General features: G+C 44.0%; 1 protein-coding gene and 1 long non-coding RNA gene across 7 annotated transcripts in view; one reads left to right on the top strand and one right to left on the bottom strand.

Annotated features, from left to right (window-relative positions):
• Nucleotides 1-23146, bottom strand: part of Ablim1 (actin binding LIM protein 1) — a 279926-nt gene that overhangs the window by 81862 nt on the left and 174918 nt on the right. For all 6 annotated transcript variants that reach the window (XM_071610879.1, XM_071610882.1, XM_071610880.1 and 3 more), the window contains 2 exons: nt 14794-14920; nt 13372-13465 (listed from right to left, as the gene is read on the bottom strand). In XM_071610879.1, coding sequence (XP_071466980.1) covers nt 13372-13465; nt 14794-14920 — 221 coding nt within the window. The remainder of the gene's footprint in view (nt 1-13371; nt 13466-14793; nt 14921-23146) is intronic.
• Nucleotides 13460-16195, top strand: LOC139705406 (uncharacterized). The gene is made up of 3 exons (XR_011707283.1): nt 13460-13770; nt 15471-15565; nt 15970-16195. It is a non-coding gene; the product is annotated as an uncharacterized lncRNA (long non-coding RNA).

Below are 23146 nucleotides of genomic sequence, written 5' to 3'. Positions count from 1 at the left end.
AGCCTCTATTTGCAGAATGAATAAGTTATGGAGTAATTGTTTGCTTTAACGTATGAGTTTCTTTTCTTTTTTAAATAGCTCATTCCCAGGATGTACTTTAGATATTCAACTCAGAGAAGCTTGACATCTCTACAACCACAGCACTTTATAAAATAAGGCCAATAGAGCCCTTGAGGGGAAAGGAGAGGAACATATATCCAGAATAGTTCTCTCATCCGCCCTTTCACCCCCACCCCCAAGATGTGATTGCCAGTGAAAGCAGAAAATAAAAACCAAGACCAAAATATTTGTCTTGCTGCTTTCCTTGGACTCTGCACAAGTCTCCCATCGCTCCCCTCCCTCCCCTCCCCCAGGGCTGCTGTTGGCTGAAAGATGGATTCTCCAGAGCAGTGAATCTCACCCAGGGGCCATTTGTCCCATGGGAACCTTTGGCAATGCTGGAGACTTTTCAGGTGGGTGCAGCTGGGCAGGGGGAAGTGCTCCTGTCCTCTGGCGCCTGGAGAGCAGGGATGCCACTAAAATCACTCAGGACAAAAGGTTACTCTGTCCAAAATGTCAAAAATGCAGAAATTGAGAAACCTTGGTCTACAGGAGGTAAAAAATCTAAAATGACTGTGTCCTTCTAGAACCAGGATGCAAGAACTGTGTTCCGACTGCTCTTTTCTTTGAGATGAGTGATAGTGCAGTTGGGAGGGAAAACACTGCAGCCCTCTTGCCATAACGTGATGTTCTCTGTGCCCGCAAGGGTTAAGCTCACTGGCACCTAAATTGCGACCCACTTAAACACATTTGAACATAACTTTCATTCATAGTGCTACCACAAGAGGCTGCGCAAGGCCTCACGCTTAGCTTTAAAAGTCTTCTCAAAAGTAATTTATAGTTACGAGCCACGGCGAATTCATTTACTCTATAAGTACAATCATGACCCAACAAGCCTTTTGATCCACTATAGAAGGGCAACAATTACACTTTAATTAGTTATTCTTCACTTACTTGTCAAGACCTGTTTGTATAATCTAAAGAACTTCACATCCTCTTAACATTCCTCATGAGACCTTGGGAGAAAACAGACTCAGACTGTCTCTGAAATCTCTAATCTCAGTTAAGTGGTAGGTGAAGCAGCTGTAGTGGCCACGCTCCTGCTAGGATTTGAACACACTCATTTTCCTCCTTCCCCAAATCGTAAATCCATTTCTTTCACAGTTGGGATAATTTTCTATTTCTTTTTTAGTACTAGCACAGCATACTTTAAACAATCCCACACAAACACACACACACACACACACACACACAAACAACTAAACTTCAGAGCATGGCTGGATTAGTAACTAGGTTTTTAGGAAAACTATTTTCATCATAAAGACCAGAATCTCTAGATTTCTTTCCTTACATACCCAAAGGTGTAAGAGAGTCCATAGTCAAGCTCTTTTAAATTGTAACTGCAACAAAAACATGAAGAAAACCTATTGCGCTTCCTCATTTTCATTCATAGGGAACTTAAAAAAAGAACAAAACTCACACATATAGTAACAGAGAAATCTACTCAATGCCCATGCCATTTTTACTACCAAATTCTCCAAACATGACTCTAAAGTCTTCTTTAGTCTCAAAAGTAAATTCCAAAGAGCTCTAAAAAACCACAACCAAAACAAACAAACCCAAAGTCTGAAAACCACTCTCTCTTTTCAGTCTTCAGAATAAAAGTCTGAAAAACACAAACCAGTTTAAAAAGTCAATACCCCATGCCTCTCAGTAAAATAACCTGTCTTGCCAGCTCTTCAGGAATGCAACAACGAATAAAAGCTCTGTGGTCCATTCTGTATCATCAGAAAAACAAAAAGTGTAAGTAAAATGTATTTCAAGGCAATTAAAGTAGTCTTTGTCACCATTGTCCAGCCATCCACATGTGGAGGACTCCAGTGGCCTCTGATGTCTCCCAGAAAGCAGGGGGGGGGGGGACAAAAAAGGACATCTCTCTTGCCAAGCACAGGACACCTTATCAATGCCCACTTTACCTTATGCCAGGGCTCCTTTGCTTCCAATTCTGTCCCTCAGCTGTACTGAGCAGAGAACTCCTCTGGGCTTCAGACTCAGAGACGGCAAAGAGGCTTGGTAAAAGCGAGACCTCAGCCCGGCAGACTGAGGTTCCTGCCTGCCTGGGTTACATCCCAGGCTTCTCTGCAAAGCTAGGCTAAGGCAATGTGCATCACCCCAGAGACGCACACCGGAAACAAGAACAGTGTGCGGCAGGCACACTCTCTCAACGCCTCCTCTGCTCGCTTCACTTACTAGTTAAACACACCAGCAACCACTATGGGCCAGTCCATGTTCTCAAAAAAGGAGGGGGGTAGATATTCCTTTTTAAAAATGCAGGTGAGGAAAGTACCATTTTTTCACATCTGCTTACAATTATCTGCATTGTCAATCTGACAGTAATTGTCTGAGGGAGAGGCTTGCATGGAAACTAGGTTTTCATGCTTTTTAAGATTCTTTGCTGAGTTTGAGGTGATGGAAAGGTGCACAGCTATCCAACAGCCTGCGGGCTGCCTCCTCTCCCAAGCCACTGCCTTTGGGACACACATATGGGACCCCTGTTGTAAAAATGTAGTAAAACCGAGTTCAACTTTGACTTGCATTTGCTACTTCAGAATTTTTATATTATTCTGTAGTACTATTTGAGGGAAATGTTGTTTAAAAAAGAGACTTACCAAGCTTCATTCATATGTTTGTACATTTTATATTGTGCTCTTTTATTGCAGGATACTTACTATGTTCCATGCATTTTACACATATTTCCTCATTTTCAACTAAACTATTCTGCAGAAGTCACAGATGAACTGGTGACAGAAGGTGAAGCCACAGGCTCTGTGTGTGTTAGAACAGAGAGGAGGAGCCAGAACCTTTTACTCTGATAACATGGCCTCTTTTTTATGTACTGTTTCTTAAAACTAGGGCAAGATTCTGTGACAACTGTGGTCCTTTTCAACAGGACTAAGGTGATTTAAGGAAGTTTTCAGAGAAATTCTTTGCCCATAAATATCAGCTAATCCAAAGACCCTTTTATGTATGTGTAATCTCTCTAAGCTGGTCTGGAAATGATCCCAAACACTGTTGAAGAAATGTGAGGGTTTTTGCGGTGCTTCTAAAATGAAGAGGAAGAGGAAATGGGTGTACATTATGATAATTATAGGGATGTTAATGAAATTTCTGGGACATCTTTCTTCTGAGGAATCAAAAAATCTCCATTTAGGTGCCTTCATCACACTTTGGCAGTGCCAGATTCTCAAAGGGGCATGTGTGGGTTTCTCTACCCCAGAATCCTGCAAACCAAGCTGGCATATTACATGCAGATTCCTAGGCTCCAGCCTGGAACCCCTGAATCTCTGGGGTGAAGTCTGGGAATCCATCCTTCATTATTTTAAAACATGAGTAACTTTTGATTGTGGCAGGAACACTTAATAGGACCTCTACTGCCTCACAGAAGTGCACATGGTACACTGTGGTCAATCAAGTAGGCTCCACACTGCACTGGAAACCCACACTACACAAGATGGTTCTCATGCACAATGGCTTTAGGACCCCAGCCTTAGATCCAGTGGGGGGGGGTCAGAGACAGCACCTCCTGTTTAAGACATCAGCAGGGAGCCAGATGTTTGTCAGGGGTGTGAAGAAATCCCTCATGAAAGAAAACTGGGAGGGGCTGAGGCTGTGGCTCAGTGGTAGAGCGCTTGCCTAGAATGTGTGAGGCACTGGGTTCAATCCTCAGCACCACATAATATAAGTAAATGAATATAAAATAAAGGTCTATATATCTAAAAAAAATATTAAAGAAAAAAAACTGGGAAACTCAACTGGGATGGTAGTCACATGGCTAGAAGTAACTCTGGCCTTAGAGTCAGGCTCATCCTCCACCCATCTTTATGCTTTTCCTATCAGCCTATATTTGGGTCATCATTCAGATTTATTTTAACCACCTCTATGACTTCTGGGATGGGGAGAGAGAAGATGGGCATCTTCAAGTTTACCAAGCAAATCTCCACATTTATGAAAAATCACCAGCACATGGAGTTAACACGTTCAAGGAACCGCAGTTGGACAACCTTTGGTGAGCAACAATGAGCTGTCTTTCCATGGGCAGGCCTCTGGGCATGTGTGTGGACGCAACTTGGGGAAGAAAGGAAAAATAACTAACTAGGCAGAGATCTCTTGGAGGTGATAGAAATGTTCTAAAACTGGGTTGTGATGTTGGACACACAACTCTAAACTTACCAAAGATCACAGAATCAGACACGTAATACAGGAAAATTTTAAGGTATGAAAATAAAGATGATATCCATCACAGGCGTAGCTGCCCAAAACAGGGACTCTGTGCTAGGGTTAAGGTTCAAGGAGCTGGAGAGCAGGAGCTGAGAGTCCTCTTCCTTGTCATCCTGATCACCGGTGGAGGTCCAAACATGCCTGACATCATCCAGCACAATCCAACAGAACAGCACTAATCCTCCAGCAATTTATACCTCAACAGATTACTTAGGTGGATGCCACAAGAGACATAAACAGACAGGAAAGAGCCGTGGTATTTATTTCCTATATGAATGAAAGGAACAGGTATTTAGTGGAGTGATGAGAAATGTAAGAGTATGTGAATTTTTAAACATTTTGGGGTTCAAGGCCATTGCAAAAATTCATAATGGGAAGAAAAACTGTTGATCAATACATCTTTATTTAGCAGCTTCTGGATGCCTGATGAAAAGTAATGATGAAACAATGGTAGATCAAATTTATGGGCACGAATGCATGTGAACGTCCTAAGTGACGTAACTTGAGGAATTTTCAAATCAAAGATCAACATGCCTACTAACTTGTGCATTTGAAAACTTCACAAACAACCACATCAGAGAGCAACTTCCACACAGGAAGTTGTAAGCTTATTTAAACAAATAGGCCTTGACAAAACTTGTTTCTTTGTTTATAAATGAAGGGAATAGGGGGAAAAACTTTTTTTTTTTTTTTTTTTAAGGCCTGGTATGCTAGACACTATCTCGGATGACTCACTTCCTATCTGATTGAAACCTGTAAGAGGTAAGTCTAATTGTCCCCATTTTACAGCTGAGGATGCTGAGGCTCAGAGTCTAAGCAACTTGCTGAGGATGACTCAGCTCCAAGTGGCTCCAGAACCCCTCCTGGCACGTCTGACTATGTCCTAACTTTCCATTCACCACCATTCTCTTCCTCCTACCCTACCAAGAATCCTCAGCAAGCTCCAAAATTCCAGATTCTGTTTCCAAGTTGCCTGCTGCTTTGCATTTTGCTACAGAGCCATTAAAGCAGTTTGTCAGCAGTTTGCGAGGGCAGTCCAAAGTTTCCTTCTGGGGACGAATTACTGTACCAGTCCATCTCTGTTGGGCCCCAGCCCAAGCCTTCTTCCCCCTGGCTAGCTGGCAAGCCATGAGCAGGCCCATCTGCTGGAACTGGCACACTGTCCTCCACAAGGTGGGAAGCCCAAGGTCCAGGAAGCCAGCACATTCAGGTGTAAAACAGAGGGGGAGGGAGCCTGTTCCTAGTATCAGAGTACGAGGCCAGCGCCGGCTGTCAGGGTCCAAGGGACCCAATGCTCCCATTTCTCCTGGAGCACTTGTCATCACATCCGGAGCAAACCGTGCCCAGAATAGAAACCGCGCTGGTGACCTTTGGATGGTGCCACTTTTCAACACTGAATCCCAAGTTAAACACTCATGGCAAGAGTCTAGGTGGACATAAGCAGAAGGGTAGGCAGAGCTGAGGTGGCCTGAGAAGCCACCTTCCGCATGAGTTACCATGAACCCAAAAGCTAGAGGGGACTTAGGGGGCCACTGTGGTAGCCAAATGCCCAGCAGACCCCAAGAGTTCCCTCTGTCTCTTTAGCCTCCACTGGCCAGGTGGGCAGATCCAAGTGAATTAGCAGAAATCTCTTGCAAATAGAGAATGGGTCCTAGTGAAACCACCTAATTCAATTTACCTCATAATTAAACTAATATTACATCAGTTTATAGTGGAAAATGTTTTTATAAGGATTTTTAAGTTTAAAACCTGTTGATTTGGAGCAGAAAATAACAACTTATTAGAAGCCTGCAATTAAACCAAGCTGTTCAAGATCAAACCCCATGTTTAAAATCAAAGAAACAAGGTAGGAAACAAGTTCAACTGATCCAACTCTCTGAAGTTAAACAACACTGAAAAACAAAACATTCTTTTTAAGTCAAGATAAATACAAATTCTTTTTAAACTGTCATTTCCGGATAAGAAAGCCCTTCCATTTGTGCTGACAGGAAATGGGGTGATTTTTTTCCAGAAATATCAACTCTTTACTGCTTGTGAACAGTCTTCTGTTACTCTGGCCCATTTCCTTTGTTGTTAAAGTAAGAGAAAGTGGGCAACTTTGGGGGAATCAGATTTTCCTCATCGCTCACTGTGTCAATGCGCTATGCCCAACTGGGCCAATTTCCAGTCTGTTGACTGTAGAAGGGACAAAATGTTAGCTCAAGGTTATTCTTCACAAATAAGATGGCACAACTAATACATCGCAAACCATATGTTGAGTTTAAACCTGAGGACACTTTTGGGACTGGGAATATCTTACATTAATCAAGTCGCGCTCTATAATCAAGGGCACAGTCCTGTACAATGGCAAGAGAACAAGTTTCCCCATCCACAAAAACAAAGAACCTGGCATGAAGACATTTATTGACCTGGATAAGATCCTCACTGATCTTATGCCTATAGGTCAAACTCCCAAGGACTAGAAGGGAGGGGGAAAAGGGGAGAGTGCTCACCTGACTGTTCACCATGCCAGGGGTTTTACTTATTTGTTTTTTCAAGCCCCACAGCCCTATGAGGCAATGGTCAGTGTTATTTTACAAGTAAGGAAAGAGAACACCAGGATCCCCACTCTCCATCATCTTGCATATCTTTGTATAGATAGATATTAAATTGAGATACAACCTACAATCATAAAATTCACCCTGTTAAAGTAGACAGTTCAGCAATTTTTAATATGCCAAAGAGTTATGAAACCATAGCTGTCTAGTTCTAGACTATTTTATCACTAAAAAAGCAAAAACAAAAACATACATTACCCACCCATCAGCAGCCATTCCCCTCTCTTTTTCCCCCACAGCCTGGCGACCATTAATCTTTCTATGTCTACACATTTGCCTATCCTAAACATTTCATGCAAACACAATTGTATGACATGTGACCTTTTATGTCTTCTTTCACTTTGCAGAAATTTTTCAGGGTTCATCACATAGCATGAATTAGTGCTTCATTCCTTTAATTGGCTGAATGATATTCCATTATATGGACATACCACCTTCTGCTTAACTCACATTTAAAACAAAACCACAGAGAGCAGGGGTGCACGCCTGTAGTCCCAGCTACATAGGAGGCTGAGGTGGGAGGATTACATGAGTCCAGAAGTTTCAGGCCAGCCTGAGTAACACATAGAGACCCTGTCTCAGAAACTAAACAAAACTGAAACCATTTCTACAGTTCAAACTATTCAGTGATAGTGTGAAACAAGAAAAGGTGGACAGTGTTTCCATATCAGTCCTGCCTCACAGGATCTTCTTGACCATCCGTGGAGCTGTGAAGAGTCCTAGACTACAGCTCTGTGAAGAAAATGTGCTGTCTATCCTGAGACGTCATCATCCTTCATCAATGTTCTCCAAGGACAACTGATAAAGGCGGCAAGACAGCAGGAGGTCTGACTCCATAGAAATTCTCTATAGCGACCACAAGCAAAGTCACTGATCTTCAGTGACATCTCAACACTGGTAAACAGTAAACCAACCCAGCAACAAATGTTTATTGTCCTGGGGATAGGTATAACAGACCACTAATGAGACAGGGGCTTTTCCTTTCCACCAGGAATGGAAAATTTGGGTCCTTCAGCAAGTCACACTGGGAGGCAAATTATTTTTTTCTGCAAGGATTATTGCCAGGAAGATCCCAAAGCTCTATGTGTGCACGTGTGCACGTGTCCCTACCTTGTGTCCCTACCTTCTGAGAATCGGGAGACCTATTTTCTAATTTCGTTCTGTCACTAATTAGCTCCAGAATTCCCGGCACTCGGTGTCTTCATCTATAAATGGAGGTCAGTTGTAATGGCCTTGACCACTTTATAGGCCTGCTGTGAGAGTTAAACATTTAAGAAATCACTTAGAAATGTTCAAAATATTATACAAAATCAAGATATTGAGGTGGTTCACTGTCCACTGAGGCATAGAACAAATAAAACAACACAACTGAAACACTTGATTCTCCAACCCCACCCCCCCGCAGGGTTCTCAAAAATATTTGCATCTACAATTAAGAGGAAGAGAATATGAATTTGTCTGAGCACAGTGAGATGGAAGAACACAACTCATTTTCTGCAGGGGTGTGGGCCACGATTCTCACTTTGTATGTGTATGATACACAAAAAAACAAGAAAGGAGGGCGTTAGCATTTCAGTCTGTCTTTTGCAAATCAAATCTTCCATGGTGACACAAAGGAGTGAATGTCATGCAAGTGCGGTGTGTGAGATCACCCATGTTCTTCTCACTAGTTAATAAGTTAGCCCAGGCCAAATATGGCCATTGCAACAAATGCATGCTTCAAATGCCTGCACCAAAAGGAAGGAAGGGAACCAGGCCTCCCATTTATAATGTGAATTTGTTTCACAGGAACATCACAAACATTTGGCCTGGGGCTTTGTGAAAAAGCATTTTTTAAAAAAATCAGTTGAAAAAGCAAAACAAAATAAAGCCACCCATTTTTAATCCCTCAGAGAGTCTAAGGAAAGGATCTGGATGCATCCTGTTGCGATTCCATTTCCTACACTCCAGGAGGCCAGCAGGAAGGGTCTCAAAGCAGGTGTAAATCCTCTTCAGGCTAACAGGCACAGAGAGGCCAGGGGCCTGGGGGCCTGAAGGAACAGGCCTGAAGGGCTCTCTGGGGAACTTTCCCAAACTCATTTGAGGGATGGGAGGGGTAGGCAGGGGAATGGGCACCAGCACACATTCCTCCCCAGAGAGCTCAGGGCCCGAAGGAAACACCCCACCACAAAGACAGGCAGGGCCAGCCCTTCTGGAAAGACCAGATGCCGAGGGTTGGGAAGAGAGAAAGGGAAAGGCCCTGAGACCCAGGAAGGAAAGCAGAGTCCCCTTCACTCCTCTTGGTCAGAAGGCAGACACTTCAACTGCCCTTTGTCCTCGTCCTTCCAGAAGAGACAGAAAAGACAGCCTGCAGCTGCTCAGGGGGACACCACTCTGCAGAGGGGACAATGGGTGGGGGCATTCATCTTGAAAGAATGAGGAGTGCAGGTGACATAGGGCCCCTGGGGGATGGGGATTGTGCAAGAGATCAGGAGAGGCGGAGAAAGCCGAGCCACCCTCAGGCTGCTTGGAAGAGCACCCCACACTTGGGGAAGGGGTGCAGACCCTTTTCCTTTACTCTTAAGACTTTGGTTTTCCATTTAGCTTCTTTTTTCCTTCCTGCCTTCATTCTGCATCTATTTGTTGCTGTTTCTTTCTTTGGGACGCTGCAGGTAACAATCTGTACCTGGGAAGGATAACTGCTGGAGTAAAGGGTCACCTAGGGCCATCCACCAAAGACAAGGAAATTTGTACCAAAGGGATGCCCCCATGTCCACTGACATCTGTGACTTAATCTGAAGTCACACTTAGTTTTTCAAGCAGAAGGGAGATGGGAGAAGGGAAGTAGGGAGAAGGAAGGGGAGGGAAGGTTTTTTTTCAAAGCGTTCAAAGAAGGGATGGAGAAAGGAGGCTATCAGCAAGTATCTCATACTAATTTGTTTCTGGACTTCTTAATTAAGCTATAAACAACTTCAGAATGCTCCTGAATTTATAGATTAATTAGCAAAATCTTTTAAAAAAGTGCCATTTATAGCAAGATCTCCCTAAAAGAGAATCTTGCTACTGAAAACAAAACTGAAAGCAAATGATGATAAAGCTAAAATCTGAGTGCAGGCTAGCTGCTGGGTGTTAGAGATCAGTTTCCAGAAAATATCTCCAAAAAGAAAAGAATAATTGGCTCTGAGCCTTAAACACAAGACAAGGAAAACTAAAAACTCAGATCCGCAGAATCAAAGAGACTTTAGGAGTCAAGCAGCCCAAGTCCTGGATGAACATGTATATTTTAATGTTTGTGATCAAGGAAAAGAAAATGGAGGCTCAAGGAAGTTGAGAGAATTGACCAAGGTCCCCCAGCCATTGAGTTCCAGGGCCAAGTGCAGATCTCTGGTTCCCAGCACTGGGAAGTCCTTCTCATGAAGCCACATGATCCTCAGGCCCCCCAGCTCTCCAGGATGACAAGATGTGTGGGCTTTACAGCTATGAAGGAGTAACAGAGATGAGAGCAGGATGGAGCTTCAAAAGTCACATGCCAGTCCCTCTACCTGTGGATGAAGACTGTCCCAAAGAAGCTGCAGGACCTGCCAAAAGTACTTAGGAATCAGAGACACAGCTCAGGCCAGGAGCTCTCTCCCCATCAAGGCCCTGTGCCCTTTCCCCTTCTCAGCGTCCTCAGGTGTCCAGTGGAACTTCAGTGAAACCACACCCAGAGGGGCTCTAGTGTGCCCCTGATCCTTAGTGAGTGTTCAACTAAAAGTGAAGCTGAGCTCAGGCCTCCCAGCGCTGATACTTAGGTGGAAAGGTTGAATGGTGACCCTTTTTCCCTAAAAGATGTGTCTACACCAAATCTCTGGGACCTGAGAGTGCTAATTTACTTAGGAAAAGGGTCTTTACAAATGAGATTAAGCTAAAGATCTTGAGTAGTAGTCATGCTGGGAGGTCAGGGTGAGCCCTCCGTCCAGTAACAAGTGTCCTTCTAGAAGAAGGCAGAGGAGATGACACAGCAGAGGTGACACAGAGAAGCAGCCATGTGAGGATGGAGGTAAGAGTGGAGGATCCAGCCACAAGCCAAGGGATGCCACGAGCCACCAGAAGCTGGAGGAAGCAAGGAAGGGTCCTTTCTAGCCCTTCGGAGACTGTGTGACCCTATGGCACCTTGATTTTGGATGTCTAGACTCCAGGACTCAGAATAAATTCCTGCTGTTTTAAGCCATCATCATTTCAGCAAACACCAGAAACTGAAAAACTGATCATCTCTGTGGATAAAATAAATGAAAAAGACACAAACAAGGTCCGCGGTATTTACAACTGATTCACAATCACAGTGGTTCACCAACAACCGGGTCAGAGAACAAGACATGGAGGGAAGTGGAGTGTGTGGACACTAATCCTGCATCCCCCCACCCCGCCCTGCCTCTGATCTCTCAGTGACCAAACCCAGCTGACTCACAAGAAGTCACATGGTGGTGTGCTAACTCTGCAGGACGTTGTTCTAGATCACACGCCCATCCGAGCAGCGCCTGCTGGGTGGACCCTGAGTCTCAGCCTGAACGTGCAAACTGCTCCCAAACGGCCAGACTCTGAAGGCATTTAGGAAAGTCTCCAAGCCTTAAACCCCACAAAGCAACTTCCAGTGAAGGAACCCGAAGCCAATTTGGGAAGAGGCCTCTGCAGCCCCAGTAAACACTGTACTACTTGGGCCTCGAGGGAGACAACAGAGTCAGCAGAGATTTCTTCAAAATGTCATGTTCTTGGATTTAACTTTATTTTAGATGCTCCTTCCCACAGCTGTTGAATTAAATCTGAAAGCAAACAACACACACAGATACACACACCCAGCCCTTTGGCCCCAACTCTTTCTGGGGAACACAGATCCATGTGTGGATTAGAGATGGCTGACTTGATCTGTGCTCTCTACAAACATGGCGGTCTCAAATTCAGGCACCGTGCTGCTCGGGGTCTTCTTGCCCCGTCCTAAGGCTGAAAATCTGGGAAATTGTTTTATTATTGTTCTTTTAAAATGAAATTTCCCAGTTGCTCCCAACTCAACAGGTTTATTTCAGTCTTACACAGGAGACTAAACTTGGGAACCCCAAGGGAGATTCAGTGGGGCCCCACTTAAGCACCTCCTTAGATGAGCTCTCTGGGGCTCTACAGACAGATGAGAGAGAGACTCAGGGGAGGACCAATCACTCCACTTTGAGTATTGACTGTGATAGGACCACTTGGAATTCAATAAGTGGATTACAGCCACCTTCTCCAATAGCCTTGCAGGGCATGTTCCTCCTCTTAAACCAAAGCCCTAGTCTCAAAATGTCCTTGGGCCAAGCATTAAGTTTCACTGGAGAGACTGTGAGTCTTCCTCCCACCTCACCAGGTATGGGTATGGGGGTCCAGTCTCACAGGCACTCCTGCACTGACTTCTGGGCCCTGACTTCTACAGAAGACTCACTTGCCCCCCTTCTCTGCACTCTTCTCAGCCATTTTTTTTTTTTTTTAATTTGAGGTGACATTCATTTGTCCTAAAATCAAACACATTAAAGTGAACAATCAGGAGACAGCAGCCCAGAAACACCTCAGGGGCTCCCTGGATATGTGTCCTGTGTCTCTGAAATACACCCTACTGGGAAGTTTGGAGATGGTTAGCTGGATTCAGGGCCCTGGTGCTGAAGGAGGAGGTGACAGGCTGCAGGACCAGTCCGTCCTCCTGCCAGCTGCTGGGCTTCCTAACCCAGCCCCACTCAGCACACATTCTGCACCCTGGAATATGGGTGACACGGGAGGTGATCTTGACTTTTCCATTGGACCTGGTTGACGCCCCACAGGCCTGTGAGAAGTGGGGCAGTGACTGCCTCTGAACTCTGGCCCAGAAGCCCGTGTGTTGGCCCAGGAGGAGCCTGGCTCAGCCCATAGGCAGACACTGGTGAGCAGCTGCCGAGAACACAGGAACTCAGCTGGCCGGGTCAAAGCAGTCACACCTGAACTTGACAGACTTCAGCTTAGCCCCAGCCACAGGTTGCTCTGGGTCACACAGGATGTGGGTTTCTAAGGGTGGGGAAGTCAACACCTTCAACTCTCACCCACCCTTTCTTAGCCCTGATTCTGAACCTCTGCTTCCTGGGTCTGTATACTTACACACACACACACACACACACACACACACACAGAGATATACATATGTACCCACATGACTCTTCATTTCCTCTTCTAACTTCCAAAAATAAAAAGAGTCTTTTTCATTTCAACAGTCTTTATCATTCTTTTCCCCCCCTTCAAATTCTCCATCATTCCAATTTTCCAATGAGCATTTGGTAGAAATTGTCCTCAAGGACAGCACCGCCCATGGATTCTCTGACAGTCACCTGCAACTACTTTTCTTCCGTCAGAGGTGAAGGCAAAGAGAAAAGGAGGCTTTCTCTAATGTTTCTGAGGACGGTGAGGAAATGGCGGGGGCTTTGAGGGGAGCTCTTCTGTCACTTACCTCCAGGACTTTCCCTGTGATAAACTGTTGACAAGCTTCACATTTCACACCAAAGAGCCCCTGGTAGTCCTTTTCACAGTATGGAGCGCCATCCCTGCAAGACAACAGTGTGTTCAGCTCCCAAGAAGAGGTGACCAGAGCCACAGATGGAAGAGGACACTGAAATCACCTTTCCCTGAGCCCTCTCCACAGAACGGGGGTAGAACTTACCAGAACTTGTTTATGCCTCACCCAGCTTTCACCTGCCTGGAGACCTGGCCAGACACAATGTCACAGAAGGGAAAGCTGCCGATCTCCAGGCCACACAGAAGGAGGCCCACCCCCGCTGCTGGTTCCCGGATGGTTTCAGAACTAACCAGGATCCTGCCCTTTCACTGGCAGCCCAGATCAGCTTCAGAGGTGAGCTCAGTGCTTGTCTGCCTCTGTGGGTGCACCTTCTCTCCCCACACCCCTTCCTTGGGCTCACAGGCCTGACAGAGTCCCCCCGCCAGCAACCTCCAGATTCCGTTTCCTCAGCTCTCAGGAGGCCTGAGAACCCAGGACCCTTTCCATGAACCTCAGAGCATAATAAACATGTCACTTTCAGCTTGATCTAGCATGAGAGAGTGAAAAAGCACCCTCTAGAGAGCCGAGGTGCCCAGCCTGCCATGTCAGTTTAGAAGCTCGACTCTTCTCTGGTCTTCCTTGGCTGACCACCACCATCAACCCTGGAATTCTTTATTCTAATGAGGGTGTTCCTGCTTGAACTCAGGTCCACTATGAAACTAGATTTCCAAGGTAAAAGACCACAGCTGCTTTTTTGTTTCACTATATTTTTTCAACTAAATTCATTAATTTTTCTGAATGGGTGATTTCATGTGGGTGGGGAAATTTTTAAAGAGCATATAAAGATATAGAATGGCAAGTTCTGTCATTGCAGGGTGCATTAAAAGCTGCGACCACCCACACTCCACTTACTTCCTCAACCCTAGCGATCATCCACAAGACCTCTGACTCAAAATGAACACGCTTCCTGGGCTGGTTTGACACTGGTCTACGGAGCCCAGTGCCTAGGCTGCATGTGCTTTGGGGGAGTCTACACATAAGCTCAAAGGGGGAGGAGAAAGTCTTACTAGTTCCACATAGGACAAAAAAGAAAAAAGGGAAATTATTAGAAGCTTAATTGGTTATGACATAGGGTGTACTATTACGTCAGCTTTGGAATGATTAGACAATTGATAGTCATTTAGTTTATAGCAGCCAGATTATGGTAAAATAACAAAATTATTTCTTAAAGTTTTACAGCAAAAAGTTCATAACAATTATGGGATGTGAATGTACTTCATTTGGTCTGAGGAGGAGAGGCCCCTGGCAGGGTCTGCATAGCACCCACAATGGCCCATCCCCACTCCAAGGACCCGCACACCCCCAGCCCAGTCTTACTTGCTGATGTACTCCCCAGTGAGGACCTTCCCGCAGGACTTGCATTTGAAGCACCCCAAGTGCCACTGCTTGTCTAGCGCCAACAGCGCCTGCCCATTCTTGATGTCTCTTCCGCAGCCAGCGCAGTCTAGAAGAGAGCACAGCCAGTGGTCACCACGCATTTCCTTTGCCAAAGCCAAGCATGCAGGCTTCTGGACCCCAGCGTACACCCCTCAACCCTGTTGCTAGGCAGGTAAACACCATATTATTCCATTTTCTTTCCCTGCACATAATCTTACCCAGGACACCTCACAGGACCCAACCTCTTACAGCAAGGCAGCTGCTGGAACCTCTGTGGATCCAAGTGGATGAGATCCTTCATCTGTTTTATTTCCTGGGGGGTTAAGTACCCTCTGAGCTCCAGCTGGACCAGAGAATATTTAATTATAGTGTCTTGGCTGTGATTTGAAGAAAGCCCTCACAGGCCTTTATTGATTGAGAGCACAAGGGAGTAGCTGAGCACACAGCAGGTTGGTTGCCTCATTCAATATGGCGTATGGATTCCTGGCACGCGGCCCTTAGCTCTCACTTTTGTAAATGGGAGACTACTTCCTTAACAACCTAAACCAGCCTCTCAATGATTTGTGATCATCGATTAAATGACTCTTAATTCCTTAGCTTTAACTCATCCTTGGCAGGTTCCCGAAAAGCAGAGAGGAGAATGCAGAGTGTGGGCGCTGGAGTTGGAGAGCCTGGTCCTGCACCCAGCTCCGATGCTTGTCTACGTGACCAGGCAAGTCACTTGCCTTTTGAAGCCTTGTTTCCTGATAGGAAAGTGGAGATGCTACTGGCACCCACCTCAAGCCTCTGATGAGGATTCAATGGTTGCCACATTCAAAATGGCCCTATAAACATTTGCTATTATTATAGCTGCCATTATTATTTTGATTATGAAATACTTCATTGGGTTAGGGAAGTGTTTAAAAAAAAAAAAACAGAAGAATGTAAATGGGTACACACAGTCTAAATCCATGTACCCGAGAAAACAACTGCCAGCAATTGTCCATGATGTCCCCACTTACATACAGGACCCACAGAGGGACCCAGCAAGGCCACTAGTGGCCACATTTGGAACGAGACCGAGACCAGGCTCCTCAGTGCACAAAGTGATTAAACAACCCCCTCTTCTGACCACAGCTGTGACTGCTGCTCCTTTACCAAAGATGCTTCCAGCCCAATTTGACTCTCTCCTGGAGAAATTCAGGATACCCCAGCACCCACCTGCTCCTGATTCTTGACAACACCCATCCCAGCCCTGCTCCTGCTCCCTGGAATCTCGCTGTAGGTACCCAGCGCAAGTCCAAATCCTGGAATTTTCTCTTCAAACTCCAACCATAGTGCACAATTCATCTCTCCCAGCTGCAGTGAGTTAAGTTTTTTTTTTTTTTTTTTTAATCTCAGGTGTGTGTCTGGTGATCTTGTAGCATAGTGTTAACATTGTTTGAGACCCAGAAACTTCAGGTCTAAGATTTTATTCTAAACATATTTTTGCAAGAGTGTGTGTATTTGCCTGTGTGTGTGTTCCCTATAGCATTTTGTAACAAAAATTGAATTATAGTCTATATTGACATCAATGAGGGACCTACTAAATTAATCAGAGCACAACCAACAATGGAATATTAAGTGCTGCTAGAATGAATGAGGTAGGTTTAGCCAGGTGTGGTGGCCCATGCCTATAATCCTAGCGGCTTGGCAGGCTGAGGCAGGAGGATCAAGAGTTCAAAGCCAGTCTCAGCAAAAAGTGAGGCACTAAACAACTCAGTGAGACCCTGTCTCTAAATAAAAATACAATATAGGGCTGGGGATGCGGCTCAGTGGTTGAGTGCCCCTGAGTTCAATCCCTGGTACCAAAAAAAAAAAAAAAAGAATGAGGTAGGTTTATGTGTAGTATGTGTAGATGTGGGACTTCCAAAATAGATCAAGTGAGGAAAGCAATCTGTACAATAGTGCTCATGGCATAAGCTCATGCATAGAAAAATAGTAAAGAGTCTGCATGCTTACCCAGAATAGAACATGCATGGGAAAAAAGCAAGACCTTCTTAAGAAACTTTCCTCTGTGGAGAGGGACCTGACTTTACTTCACATCTTCTGTGATACACAAATTGTTTTTTAACCATGAGAATATTAAAAACAACAACAAAAAAAGCATGAGGTTAAAAATGTCAATTCTGAGTATTATAGATAGAATTTCTTAGAGCACAGCCTGTTACAAACTGAGTGTATATTACACAAAATCTAAGTATTTTTTTAAAGTACAGTTTATGTGTATCCCCATATCTCATCAAAAATATAAAGGAATCTCACATCTGGCAGTTTATTATCAAGAAAAAATGGAAGGCCACAATATTTATTTAAAAATACAATTTTCACTGGGCACAGTGGTGTGCACCAGTAATCCAAGTGGCTCAGGAGGCTGAGGCAGGAGGATCAAGAGTTCAAAGTCAGCCTCAGCAAAAGCAAGGCACTAAGCAACTCAGTGAGACCCTGTCTCTAAATAAAAATACAAAATTGAGGGGCTGGGGCTATGGCTCAGCAGTAGAGAGCTTGCCTCGCATGTGCAAGGCCCTGGGTTCAATCCTCAGCACCACATAAAAATAAATAAATAAAATAAAAAAGGACTGGGGATGTGGATCAGTGGTTGAGTGCCCCTGAGTTCAATCCCTGGTACCAAAAAAAATATTTTTTTTTGAAGAGTAGGAGCACAGTATAGACTTAGAATGAATTGATGATTAATAAAGAAATAGACTTTTCAGAGCAGTTTTAGGTTCACAGAAAAACTGAGCAGCAGAAGGTATAGAGATTTCCTATATTCCACTTGCCACCATAAACTTGCCCCCCCCCCCCCCCCACCAGAATGGTACACTTGTTATCACTGCAGAGCATATACTGACACATGATTATCACCCAGAGCCCACAGTTGACCTTAGCATTCTGGACATTCTGTTTAGACAAGTTTGTGATTCATATATAGTATTATAGCATCATATAGAATAATTTCACCTATACATACTGTGCACCGCCTACTTGCCCCTTCCTCCCACCTTCCCCGGCAACCACTGAACTTCTTACTATCTCCATAATTTTGCCTCTTCCTAGATGAAACAGTTTTAGTTCAATTGAATTGAATTTTTTTTTACGCATCTCATTAGATAATTCCCACTAGGTGGCAGCGAAGATTTAAACACTAAGAAAAATGCCATGTAACAGAATTTTTTAAGGAAGAAATAAACTTGAGAGATATTTTTCCAGCTCTACAAATGAAGGCTGTTGGATTCAGCAAGGCTGGCAGAGCGGTTTGAGGTCTCCACCTACACAAGCAGAGAAGTCTAGGGAGATGGCTGCTGGATTAGGGCTTGGGCTTTGGTGTGGGAAGACTTGGGTCATTTACTCCCTCTGAACTGTCATTTCTTCATCTGCAAAATGCTGACAATAGCAGCTACTTGCTGGGAAGAAGCAGCGAGATCATCACTGTAAAGTGCTTCGCAAGCACAAGGCTTGATACTACACATGTACTCAACAGGTCTTCCCCTGCTTCCTGACTCTAGTCAAGCACCTTGGCACCCAGACATTCTGGAGCTATGCAAGAAGAACAATTGGAGAACAAGGACCACCAAGATATTTTTTCCTGAGGGCTGCTATGGATCAGGAAGGGCTCTGTGAACATGATACCAATCCTAGTCAAAACGCCTTGCAGACGGGAAGCCCTTGACCTTACAGGTGGTGTCTATACCACTCAGACTCTCTGAGTCCTGCCCATTATCAAAGGCAGGCATTTGGATGATGCTTAATTCATACAGTAATGAATGCTTAAAACCAGCCAGCCAAGCTGGGCTGGAAGAGGAGGATGGGGCAAAGCTTCCTCCATCCCAAACTTTATGACACAAGCAAATCAACAAAGACTGCCTCCTAGATAAGAAAAAACCACCCGCGTCAGCTGGTCCCAGTTTTCCAGGGTATTCCACCAAGGTTGCCCATTCCCTCTGGACAAAGCCACAGCTTTCCTTGGAGCAGCCTGAAGTCCTACTGGGCAAAGTATAAAAGATGGAGAGATAAAGAGCGCACTGGATGGTTCACTTCTTCCGTGCTCGCTCCAATTGAGCTCCTTTATAAAGAACAAAACGTCCTACTCTCTATCTGCATGTTTTTCAGCTGTTGAGAAAATTGTTTCCACATCACTGAAGCAGCTGCTGATAAATATAGAAAGCTGGTGATTGGCACTGGAATTACTGTCAAAGTCAGAAATAGGTGAATGTGGAGCAGCATCAGGGAAACAGAATCCACTAGTGACAGCCAGTGTTCTGGAAAAAAAGGAAAAACAACGACAACAACAACAACAAAATAGCCTTAAACTCTTTGCCTCAAGCCCTACTCTTGGCATCAAAGCCAGAGCAAAGTAGGGCTTTGGCTACTTATGTTCAAGTTCAACTCACATCCAAGTACACACCTGGTTCCATATTTTTATCATTTTGATCAAAGGCCATAAATATCATTATTAATAAGGATCCTGCCTGTCTGCCTTAATCTTTCTAATACTTTTTGGCAGAGGCCCATGGACACCTGGGTTTCAAAAGTATTTGAGCTAAAGAAAGGGACATATGGCTCTTGGAAGGAGGGTGTTGTTCCCAAGCTAAGAGGAGAGGTTTTCTCTTAAGTGCACTTAAGGTCCTGTCAACCTGGACACCTATGTTCTCCTTGAGAATGATTTTCTGCCTTCCTAGAATTCCCCATTCAGGATGGTAAGGGACAAAAAGATGTCTTTTTTCTGCAAAGATGCCTTTTGGAAAGGAAGACTGGGGACATGGAGCCACAAGAAGAACAAACATGTGATGGCTCAGTTTCCACCCATCTCAGCCTTCCCAGGTCTGCATGCTTCGGACATGCTCAGTCATTCACAAAAGTGGTAACAGCCATTCAGAGCATCTGTCCATCAAGGATCAAGGCCTCCAGAATATGGAATGGGACCATTTCCAGTGTTGCAGAATTTTTGGCAAAGGCATCAGAGCCGAAGACAACAGTGATGAGTATTCCAACTTCCAAAGATGGGGACTAGGGGCTGAGTGGTTTGGTGGTAGAGGACTTGCCTTGTATGTGTAAAGCCCTGGGTCCCATCCATATTGCTGGGAAGAAAAAAAAAATCATGAGCATATAGCTCAATGGTAGGGAACATGCTTAGCATGAGCTGGGGTTCAGTTCTAAGCACCCAAAGTGAAAACAAAGTCTCAAGGGAAGCGCCACTGGTCAGTGCTTGTTGTGATACTAAGATACCATAAAATATATATTGGGATTTTGAGACAGTCAGAACATGCCCTTTCTTTCTTGTGAAAGTTTCTAAAATAAGAATTCTTTTAAAAAATCAACTTTCAGTATTGAAACTGTTGCCCAGATACATACCAGAAAATTCAAGCTTTCCCCAGAATCCTTTATTACAATAAAAAGAAAAACAGAAGTAGTATTTGTCCAAAACAAAATTATCACATAAATTCATGGCCATACACATGGATGAAAAATAAATAGTAACAAATCATTTCAGACTTAGGGTGCTATTAATAGAAAGTGGAATAAGACTTTGGAGACCTTATAAAATATCCTTCTAATGGGCTGCTAACTAGAGGCACTTGACCCTGGCCAATCTCAGAGTCTAAATTCCAGGGTTTGATTTATTGAGGTCCTGATTTAAGGACATCTTATCTTGCCATCCAAATGTTCTTATAGAACATGGATTTCCCAATCTTGTGAGATAAAATGATAAAGACAGGATGTGAAAGAATATTTGCTCTGTCCCAAAGAAGGGAGTGGGGGAGCAGGAGAGTAATCAGAACACAGGACAGATGCTGTTAGGTGACCAAGTTGCCTTTGACCCCAGCCTTCCACAGGTTACCTCAGCCTTTACCACGTGGTCTCCTTCATGGGAATGACTATGAGGTGGCCCAAAGTGACTGCCCACTTTATAAGGTCCTTCCCACCCCTCCAGAGAGTCTAAGTATCATTGCCATCTGCTCTCATGCTTGAACTAAACACAGCATCTAAGTTGCCAACCTGGCCTTCAGAGGCCCTTGAGTGGGTGACATAGAGCTAAAAAAAACAAAAAAAACAGACTTTTCTTATGTTATTTTAAAAATAAGAGTTGGCCTATAGTTTTTTTATTTTTTAAATTTGTTTCAATTATATATGACAGTAGAACTCATTTATGTACCTTGATATATCCTACATAAGATGGGGTATAATTTCTCATTTTTCTGATTGTTCATATTACAGAATCATATCAGTCATGCAGTCATATATATACATAAAATAATAATGTCTGTTTCATTCTACTATCCTTCCTATCCCCGTATCACCTCCCTCCACTGCCCTCTACCTAATCTAAGGTAACTCTGTTCTTCCCTAGTGTCTGCACACATTATTGTGAATTAGCATCCACATATCAGAGAAAACATTCACCTTTGGTTTTGGGGGATTGGCTTACTTTGTTTAGCATGGCCTACAGTTTTAACATCATTAAGGTAGAAAAGATTAGGGTATTTGAAAATCTTCTTTTGATCATAAAGGCCATTATTAGGGATGAGAGTTTGGTCTAGCAAGTAGATATTGTTGAATGTTGATCTTCGTCTTCATCCGGGCTGTAGAATGTTGCCAGGTCCCAAATTAGACAACTATGAGTTGACAAATGTTGACAGGGCACAGTCCATGCTTTTTATTTGAACCAAGTCACTGCAATGAGTCCCCAGTTTTCTTTTTTAGCATGTCATGGCAAATACCATGAGTATGGGATCAACATAAGAAAGAAGGGAGCTGGGCTGAGGTGCCACTCAGTGGGAGAGAACACATGCCTATTATGTACAATGGGTTCAATGCCCAGTACCAAAAAAAAAAAAAAAAAAAAAAATCCAAAACAGAATGAGAAACTGCGAACTTGTTAGGCTGAGCACTTTTCAAGAGTAATTTTTGTTGTTCTGTTCTTTTAACTTCTGAATTTCTAGGCTGCCCAGAAAAGCAATATGAGATCAGAAGACAAATCCTAGGTGCAAAGTGTTCCCACTCTGTGAAAAGGGGGGGTCTCAGTGCTATAAATGATTGACATCTCAGATGCTAAAAGTGGCCCAGAGTGATTTATGAAAAGACCTGACCTTGAGACAGACTTTCCACAGTCACCTCTGTCCCTGCTGAGGTCGGTTGCTCGCTTTGCTGTCTTGATGGCCATGGTGGAAACATGGCAAGCCAGGGTGGCCTCTGATGCACTATTTTAAGTGGAGCTTCTTGTTGTCTTTGGAAAACAACACCGCACAACAAACAGGACTTCCTGGGCCATGACAGCGACAGACCGTCAGCCTCATCAGGACAGGCGAAGGCAGGCCTGGCAGCAGCCACCCTCTAAGTCCTCTAAAATCTAGTCTCTGAAACTCCCTCCTGTCTTTCTCCATATCATATGTGCTTGTGAAGTGGTAGAAACTTTAGCCAGAGATTTCATAAATATAGACCATTTACATCTTTCCAACTTCCAATTCTAATCCCTGAAGCCAATGCCCAAAGAATGCTGTTGGGAGTGTCATAGATTCAAGGTCAAAAAGCTTTCCCCTTTCGTGTTAGGCGTGTTTCTTTCCTATATTCATGACCAGGAATCCCTCTCTCCCAAGTCATCAAGAATTTATTAGGCAGGAATCCCCAGCTTAGCATTGCTAGGCATTTCCACAAAACACCTAAGAAATAGAAGAAAGCCTATTGTGGACTTGTACCCACTCAGACTCATACAAAGCATTAGAGTTGAGAGTCTGAATTTTCTGCTAATTACCACTGAAGGATGACTCTAAACAGCACGAAACCTGTCCCTGCACTCAGGACTGGACTTGTTGAACCGTTCTGATGAGCCTAGGAAGACTCATTTCTCATGGCCTGCTTGGACCAGCATGAATGATGTGGGTGTCTTACACACAGTCAGTGCCAGATAGTTGATAGGTAAATGTAAATACTAAGTAAAACATGTATTTTGGAAAGGCTGTTGAAAGCCGTTAGGAGCTGAAAACTTTGATGTCTGCCTAAAGTCAATATCTGTTGCCTTACATATCATATGAAATCTCTTGAACAGAGATCCTTCCATTTCCCGGACAATTAATAAAAAAATTGTAACATGTCTATATTCTTGGGGAAGTAATAGAGATTTTATTTGATGTGAAATAAGAAAATATTAGCATAAACATTAATACTGTTTTGTCACCTGCTCTAATTTCTAGGTTTAAAATCCTAGCAAAGAGAACTCATGTGTGTGTGTATGTGTGTGTGCGTACATGCATGTTTCTGGAACTAGAACTAAAAAATA

This window comes from Marmota flaviventris, chromosome 4 (genome assembly GCF_047511675.1).
Source record: "Marmota flaviventris isolate mMarFla1 chromosome 4, mMarFla1.hap1, whole genome shotgun sequence".
Taxonomy (NCBI): domain Eukaryota; kingdom Metazoa; phylum Chordata; class Mammalia; order Rodentia; family Sciuridae; genus Marmota; species Marmota flaviventris.
Note: the sequence above shows the minus strand (reverse complement) of the source record. Positions and strands in the feature narration are given on the sequence as shown.